The sequence below is a fragment of the Leuresthes tenuis genome, unplaced genomic scaffold (assembly GCF_036924035.1).
Source record: "Leuresthes tenuis unplaced genomic scaffold, fLeuTen1.0.hap1 SCAF_20, whole genome shotgun sequence".
Taxonomy (NCBI): domain Eukaryota; kingdom Metazoa; phylum Chordata; class Actinopteri; order Atheriniformes; family Atherinopsidae; genus Leuresthes; species Leuresthes tenuis.
In genome coordinates, this window is record NW_027325374.1 from 9231611 (window position 1) to 9240562 (window position 8952).

Below are 8952 nucleotides of genomic sequence, written 5' to 3' on the forward strand. Positions count from 1 at the left end.
TCAACTACTTTAGCTTTCCTAATAAAAAATTGAGAGATGAAATCAGCAGCATCTTAATTTGGACTGTCAGCCTTAACAGTACTCTATGGGCTATCCCGCCTTCCCAAGTTGACCACGTATTATTACAGCAAGGCCACCATGGCATAACAGGTTGAAACCAGCCTTGCAACCAGCTGACTATGGGTTCTTGCCAGCATGATAATGTGGCCATGCACAGAAGTTTTTTTTTTTCCTTTGGTAAAGGATGTCAACCAGTTTCAAAGGGAATGAGTTGCAAATTTTGTGCAACCCAGTGCTAAAGCAGGCTGCATCGTGTCTGGGAAGGCTATAGTAAATGGGGAAAAAAATAGGAAAACAGAATCATAAAGAATAAATGCTTGAGTGAACCAATAAAACATATTTTAAAATGATACAATATATTTTTAAAAATGATATTTGTAGAGATAAAGGAACGGATTGCAAAAATATCTGGACGCGTTTGTCCAATTTTAGGAAAACGTACGTCTTTTTCGTAATCCGATTGTCTATTTTTTAAATATTCCTCTTCACATTTTCTTTTTCCTTTTGTGCTTTGTACTATACCCTATTCCCACATTTTTTGTTCACTTATTCTATTATTTGCTATCTCCTTAGAGAAATGTAGGAACTCTGGCTGTGAAATTACTTATTTTCCCTGCAATCATCAGAAAAAGTTGCAACATGAAGGCGTGTCCTGTGACGTAGGCACGCATGAAAGGGTCCCGGCGAACGTCGCAGACGGTCATATAATCCACACCGGAACAGCACGCATCACAGACCTGACCGGCATCACACCAACTGTATCTCCTCTGCGCGACTTCTTTCTGGTAAATGTTTCTTTTTTTTGGTCTTGTCTTTGAAAATGTGTGAATTGATAAATTAACCAGGTTAAAGGGAAAACTGACGACACGGCGTTAGCTAGTTGATGTTCGCTAGCATTCCTGTATTACATTAAGGAGGTGACGTGCATGTGTACGTTAGCATTCATCCTAAAGTGACTGGGTGATAATAATCATGTATTAATTTAGGTCTTGCCGAGTATCATGTTTGATAATTAATTTCCAGTGTTTTTTCCAAAACTTTAGATAAGTTTTAGGTTATGTGGTGAGATGCTTTATGACATAATAGCAGATAGTCTGAGGAAGCAGCAGAGTTCTCACTATCATCTGACTGAACTCAGACTGCAGGCCTTTATTTAGCTCCTGACTGTCATGTTGGTGGGTGTGCTGTGGAGGCTGATCCCCAACAACCTATCATCTCTCAAGAACTGAGGGACGAGTCACTGAAGCAGGTTCATTCTCCTGTTATGGTGTTGCCTGTTTGCTTTATGTATTCATTCACTGTCACACGTTATTGATTGCCATACACTGGGTATCTCATGAGCTCACTAGTTTTTTTCCAAGAAGTTAATGCTTGGTCACAATGAGATCAAATAACACCTGAAATAATCAGGATTTGCAACAACTGACAGACGGTCCTAAGAATCTCACCTGTGATCCAAGTGCCAAACAGACGAGTGACAGATCCACTCCAAAAAAAAACCACACTTTAAAACTCTGTTTTAAAAGAGAGCAAAGTGAGCCTCACCCCCACTTTTACTAGTAACAGTGAATCTGATTGCCAGCAGCAATCTTGAGAAGTGTTAACATTTATTTCGGGCTGCGTCCAAATGGAAAAGTCTGGAACTTCACAGTTGAGTTGCCACACTGCTGTGGGATTACCTTTTGTTAACTCGTATCCAGTGAAGGTCAGTTCCTCCATTGTGTTCCGTGTGAAAGAGAAACATGGTTCAGCATACCTCTGAAGCCTTTTTGCTGTGTGGAGTTATAAGGTTAACATTTGCCCCTGAGTCCAACCTCTGAGACAAAGAATTTAATTGTGCTTCACAAAATATAACGTCTTTACAACTCAGTTGTGTTGTATGACACATCATTTAGAGTTTCTCGGAGCCACTTCACTGCAGGTACCGCGTACCTACCTGGGTTCCAAAAACACTGTTTCCCTCTCACACTGCACACAGAATCCCACTTCATTCGGAAAAGGTATACTCTGCCTTAACTCCCACTTCAAATGACTCTGCAGCAGTTGCAGACATTTAACGATTCTCGTTCTTCTCAGCATGCTTGAACACGAAACCCGAGTGTGTGCGCGCAGCCTTGCAAATTATTTAAAGCCTATAATTATTTGAACGTGGTGCAAAGAAAACTTATCAAGTGGTACAGTGTCGTTTAGCCGTGAAACATGAATGATTATTTATATTTTGATTGTAGCTGCATGTCTCCAAAAAATTGTAAACGGACATTTCTTTTCATACTTTTACATTAGTTCTCCTTTTCAGAAGAAAAACTTTTGTGACTTGTGGTTTTTAAAAATGTTTCACGCTTGACTTGAGGTGGATTTGTTGGTATGATGACATACAGTTATAATGTTTGAGTTTAAAACGCTATAAATTTGTGCGGCCGGGTAGCTCAACGGGTTGAGTGGGCACCCACGTGCGTTGAGGCTGGGAGTTATAAATTCAAAAGGATACTTTCATTGTGGTTCTTAAATTTATTAAAAACGGGACTTCTTAACCGTCATCATGACAATGTTACTAATCCTCTTCTATCGAAAACAACAGACTTCTTCATGTTATAAATGTGTGTTTTTTTTCCCCTCTGTTTGCTTTATCAGGCAGACGTACAACGTACAACATGAAGGGAATGATTGTTCAACTGAGCCGCAGCCTGAGCCGTATTGCACCTGTTCTCCATAGGAGCATCCATTCTGGTACGCGTCCCGCCTCCACGGCTGCCTCCAAGCTCAGCGTAGAGCGGCCTCTCACCTCAGAGGAAATCTACATCCGGGAAGACAAGTATGGAGCACACAACTACCATCCCCTGCCTGTGGCCTTAGAGCGAGGAGAGGGTGAGTTTCGACATGTTGATACTAATACGATTATCGCGTAACCACTTAACCTGTTTTTCACAAGAACCTGGTCTTCCTCCTAACTCCAGGCATCAATGTGTGGGACGTGGAGGGCAACCGGTACTATGACTTCCTCAGTGCTTACAGCGCAGTAAACCAGGGACACTGCCACCCCAAGATCATAGCTGCACTCAGTGCACAGGCGTCTAAACTCACCCTGACTTCAAGAGCATTCTACAATGACGTGCTGGGAGCCTACGAGGAGTTCATCACCAGCATGTTTGGCTATGACAAAGTTTTACCCATGAATACAGGTAACGCCTGATGCTGACTGTAGGAAACGTCTTCAGAGGTTATCATGAGCAGATGTGTGGAGATTTATTTCTTTCTTTCTTTTCTTATTGAACAAATTAGGGGTTGAAGGTGGTGAAACTGCCTGCAAGCTTGCACGGAAGTGGGCCTACAATGTCAAGGGGGTTCCCAAAAATAAGGCCAAAATCATCTTTGCGGGTAAGTGTCACATTGAACTACATCAAACATCAAAACTACATCACAGGTCTGACCGACTTGTAAAGCTCCTTTTTTTTTTTTAGGGAACGCATATCTATAATGTTTCAAATTAAGCAGTTATACCGTTTGCATAAAATTAGCCAAATTATATCAGATATGCTGACTAAGCAGGCTCCTTCCTAATACGTTTGGTAAGGAATTAATAGACTACGTGATGATCATTTCCTCTTCTTTCTCTTGTTTAGATGGGAACTTCTGGGGCCGCACCATGGCAGCCATCTCCAGCTCCACTGACCCCAGCAGTTATGAAGGTTTTGGTCCCTTCATGCCCGGCTTCGAACTCATCCCATTTAATGACATTCCTGCGCTAGAGGTACAAGTTTTGCCCCGGGACAGTATTATATATCATAGATGAAAGATGGTACAGTGGAATGGTGTTTTTGGCATTCTTGTTTGAATATTAACGGTATAATTGTTTGAAAAGACAAATGGATGTTGTTTAATTTAAAAAAAATTTTTTCTTCTTGTCTACAGAAAGCCCTTCAAGACCCAAATGTAGCAGCCTTCATGGTGGAGCCCATCCAGGGGGAAGCTGGTGTGGTGGTGCCTGATCAGGGCTACCTGACTAAAGTCAGAGAACTCTGCACAAAGTACAATGTAAGTGTTGAAGTATGCACAGGGAGACCTACACAAATGAGTTATAACTGACACGGCTGATGTTAGTAAGAACTAATACAATGGCCAAAGTTCTTATAATGTGACAATGCTCAGTTTTCTGTGGTATTGTAGATGCAGTTGGTACTGAATGAGATGTAGGGTTACTTGTGGAAAAGTTGTTGCATTTACTGTAAGGCGCGAAAGTCTTGAGTCGCCACTCTTATATTTCCCTTCCAATCAGCCAGGCGATAGTTCCTCAGGCTTTCACAGTTTTTCTTTGCACATTGGCTGCTTTTAAAAAAAAAATAAAAAATTTTTAACTCATTGTCAGTCCAGTCCTTGTACCTGTCCTTTGCAAAGGAATGTTTTGTTTTCTTTTAACTGCTTAACGTTGACCGTTAAATCATACAAGCAAAAAAAACCTCAAGAAATTAATCAGTGTTGTCTCTATACATACCAGGCAACTTAGCAAAGAATTTTAAATTGCATCTTTAGGCACTTTGTTACAAGCAGCCTGTGGCAACGATATAATTTCTTCAGTTGCATCGAGGAAAAATTGCCAAAGATGACAGTTTGACAGGTATTAAATATAATTTTTAGCACCAGCACGTGATTAGCAAAGAGCTATTCACTGAAAACTTGACCCGTCTCTGCATGGTTTGCTGTGTGTCCTTAAAAATCTTGAAGAAACTGGATGAGTGAAGGACAAAAGAACAAGCACCAGGCCTATATGACAACAACAAAAAAAAGAAGCTATCTACAGCAGATGTACAGTATCTGAAAGTGATGTCCTCAGGAAATATTTCAATAAATTGCTGCATCTATTTTCCCTTTTCCTGGTATCGTAAAAAGAAAAAAAGTGGCTCAGCACCTTTTTCATAGTACTGTAAGTTATCACGAACATGTGATGATAAAAATCACATACTCAAACAGTCACTGAGCATTTCAGCTAAAAGTCAATAAAACCTCAACCTTGCACAGGAAGATCAAACACAGCCAGTACCTCAAGCTGAGCGAGTTTGGTTTCATTTGTTGCACAATGTTCTTTTCCTGCTCTGAAATGTTAGCATTCTTAGTGAGAAGTCTGACAGCTGGACATTTTGTAACGACATGTGCAAAAACCAAACTGACAGAAGGACATCTCTTAACGTGAGCAGGATGCTGTGTTGTTGTGTAAGCACACAGATGTTGAAAAAATGTATGCAGGGGGGAAAAGCACTAGTTTGAATCCAAACAGCTGTACCTACCACAGCATGGTAGAATCCCTGGGTGTGCCAAAATGAAAAAAAAACATAAAAACTTTATTAAAGTTGTTACCATGCTGTTGCAAAGCACATGCTCACCGGGAATTGTTGGCTCTCTCTCTCTGGCGCTATCTAATAAAACTGAATTGGAGTAATAAGTTCAGCAACACTGATGATATGTCTGCTTCTGCAGGTGTTGTGGATTGCTGATGAGGTGCAGACAGGCTTGGCACGTACTGGCCGCCGGCTGGCTGTGGACCACGAGGGGGTTCGTCCAGATGTGGTGATTCTGGGCAAAGCTCTCTCTGGAGGAGTCTACCCTGTGAGCATTTTCACTGATGCAAACTTGATGAGCTGGCCTGGACATTATGGATAATAGCGAATTATGCCTTCCTTTGCTTTAGCTGATCTGTTTTTCTGCTCCAGGTGTCTGCGGTGCTGTGTGATGATGAGGTTATGCTGACCATCAAGCCCGGGGAACACGGGTCCACATATGGAGGAAACCCTGTGGCCTGTCGCGTTGCTATTGCAGCACTGGAAGTCAGTGTTAAAGTGCACCTCACTCTTATTTGTGCACCTTCACAAGTCTTTACAGCTGTTTTTTAGGCTAAAAATGTTTTCATCAGTTTTTTTTTTTCACATTAGTCTAACTTTGCAATTCCATTTTCACAACTTTGCTCCTATTGGTACAGGGCAAGCTACGTTAGCTCTTGTGAGCTAATGTTTGTATTTTAGAAAATATTCACAGCAGATGGGAGGAATGATCAGGGGGAAAAAAAACAATTTGTTGCTGCATTCCGAAAACAAATGATCCCTTTTAGATAAATTCATGTAGCAGTCATTCAGGTTTCTTAAAGTGTTCATGGCTAAAGTTAAGACCACAGCTGTGAAATTAGTCAAGCACACATTTGCACTTCCTAACTTTGTCTAGTACTACGATTAATACTAGACATAAGTCTATGTATTAAAAAAAAAATGGAACATTGTTGGATATCACCGGCTTTTGGTCTGAGCAGCATGCGCCCCATACAAGTGAGTTCACAGAGTGGTGCCATAGCCTGCTTTTAGTTTCAATTTCATAAGAACATGTGGCTTTAACTGTTAATACTAATAGTCAAGATGTATAATAAAAAAAAATGTTTTCCACAGGATTTATTTCTGTTATAATTAAACTTTCTACTTCTCCCCAACACTACAAGTGATATCTTCTTGTTCTGAAAGCATAGTTCCTTATCAAGTTTTAATCTCTTAGATTTACAAAGAAAAAGACATAATCTATTTAATCTTATTTGCAGGTGATGGAGGAGGAGAAGCTGTCGGATAATGCTCAGAGGATGGGAGAAGTGCTGCGGGCTGAGCTGAGAAAACTGCCCAAAGATATCATAACAACAGTCAGAGGGAAAGGCCTCCTCAATGCGATTGTCATCAAAGAGACCAAAGGTAGAGTACCATACTGTTTCTGAAACAAATAGTATTCTATCTTTATCCAAAATTAAAAAAAAAAAAAAAAGCTATACATATGTACTATAATGTATTGATTTTTCAGTTAAATCATCTGGTGCAAAGAAAGCAGATGTTAGACCATCAAGAAGTGAAGAATTTAACCAGTAGAATAATAAACTAGTGCATTTTTCTCATCATATTGACAATGTGCGGTTTAATTAAGAAATTGAAAGTGAGAGTAATTATGTTCTTGTAAGACGTCTCCATACAGTCTGCTTTGAAATTTAAAAAGAAAAAAAAAAGCTTGAACTGTGAGATTTCACTTGGAGCTCACTTAACTGACCTCAATCCCTCCTCAGACTATGACGCCTGGAAAGTGTGTCTGCGTCTTCGTGACAATGGACTGCTGGCCAAGCCCACCCACGGTGACATCATCCGACTGGCCCCTCCTCTTGTCATCGATGAACATCAGCTGCACGAATGCGTCGATATCATCAAGAGAACCATCATGTCCTTCTAAATGACGACAAAATGACACCAACAACAGCAACATTAGTGACTTGGTCACTTTAAGCCTTTCTAGTTTCATTTATTTTCTTTATTTTTGTATTGGAAAGACAGTTTTGTGAGGAGAGTTATTGTAAGAATACAGATATGTATGGAATGTGCTTCTGAGGATGACGCCGACACTGGACAGGAAGGAGAGCTTATAGACAGCCTGAGGAAAGACTCTACAACAGTTAGAATTTTGGAGTGATGCATCTTGTTTTTATTTTTATTTTTTTTCTAGTAATGATTTATGTAAATAATCAGAATGTTGTCTTTAAAGGAATCTTAGATTAAGTAAAAGGGAGGTCGTTTTACTAATGAAACGGTGTAGTCAGGAACGCTTTGTCTTTTTTAACTTGAACAGAAGAATGCAAAAATCCTCAAGATGACTGTGAAGGAAGAGCACCTTGCGTACAAAGATCTTAATTTCCAGTTACCACAAGTTACTATTATATGGATTATAAATGACATGTCTAATTGGCCGCAGTTAGTCACGTGAACTATTGCTCTCTGCTGACATGTTGTGAAACTAATCTTGTTACACGAAAGGCCAGAAAAGTCAGGTTTTCTAAGTCATTAGAGTTTAAGTTGTACCATGTCCTTCAGTTGTTTTTAAAAAAAATGACATGATTGCACTATTGTTAGTGAGTTATTACGACTTGTAATCCAAATTGTCACACAAATTTGATAAAATCTCCCATAATTCTACATGAAGACTGTGTTTCTGAAAGAAATGCAGTGACAACTGAATTCTTATCCTTTAAATCCTGAAGCTGAACAGTCCTGTTGGCTGTAAACCGGTTCATTTGCTATATTTATTTTGGAAAAAGAGCTTTCTTTGTGAGGATTAATGAATGTTTTGAATGGAACATGATGCAATCCTAGGCTGGCTGGTTTTAAGTATTAGCTGTATGCACATTATGTATGTAAAGATTGTCTTTCAAAGATGCCTCGAGTTGTTACAAAAACTATTTTCCCCTTTAAATAAATTATTCCAGCCCCACCTCTTATCTGTCTTTTTACTTAAGCTAGACACGTACGAAAGCGTCTTAGGGAGCAGGCTCGGCATATTCAGCATGTGATTTTTATTTTTTTAATTATTTAAACTCTGTTTTTCAGGGTTTCTCTCTCTCTTTGGACCAATCTGACACATCTGCACTTAGCAAGACCATAGAAACATGTTCACAAAAAAAGTCTAAAATGAGTATTTTTACACTGACTTGTTTTCTGTGTTTTTACATGGAACATTTCGACGTGGTGACAGCAATATGACTTTGAACTTGTTGAAGGTAAAACACTAGATGGCGCTGTGCCCTCACTGAAATGAAACAAATAAATGGGGATGAAAAAGATGGAGCATGATCAAAAACAAGCTGGTGTTTAATGCAAAGTGTACAGAATAGAGAATTGTGGGAATAAAATACTTGGCCTTCACTGTATATATAATAGAAGTCCTATAGGTGAACTGAGAAAAATAGTCAGTCATACTTGCCACATGCTGGATGATCCATCTTTAGGGCAGTCTCACAAACCTCCACAGACTAGCTGTACTATGGGACTGCGAGAGATCTGATATATTTGTTGTACTCAAAAGATAAACCATTGCAAATTCCTTCCCTAAGCT

The 8952-nt window shown here is 39.6% G+C and overlaps 1 protein-coding gene across 1 annotated transcript; it reads left to right on the forward strand.

Moving 5' to 3' along the window:
* The first annotated feature begins 764 nt into the window (after positions 1–764).
* oat (ornithine aminotransferase) lies at positions 765–8331 on the forward strand. The gene is made up of 10 exons (XM_072372713.1): positions 765–845; positions 2692–2925; positions 3015–3239; positions 3340–3435; positions 3681–3808; positions 3970–4092; positions 5530–5658; positions 5763–5876; positions 6632–6776; positions 7139–8331. The coding sequence occupies exons 2-10, from the start codon at positions 2712–2714 to the stop codon at positions 7297–7299; spliced, it is 1335 nt and encodes a 444-aa protein (XP_072228814.1). The 5' UTR covers positions 765–845; positions 2692–2711; the 3' UTR covers positions 7300–8331.
* Positions 8332–8952: the final 621 nt, after the last annotated feature.

Excerpts from the sequence above, each read along its gene's own strand:
- oat (XM_072372713.1), top strand. The coding sequence starts at position 2,712 with ATGAAGGGAATGATTGTTCAACTGAGCCGCAGCCTGAGCCGTATTGCA. Across the intron at positions 5,659-5,762 it reads TCTCTGGAGGAGTCTACCCT|GTGTCTGCGGTGCTGTGTGA; the intron begins GTGAGCATTTTC and ends TTTCTGCTCCAG. Across the intron at positions 6,777-7,138 it reads TGTCATCAAAGAGACCAAAG|ACTATGACGCCTGGAAAGTG; the intron begins GTAGAGTACCAT and ends ATCCCTCCTCAG.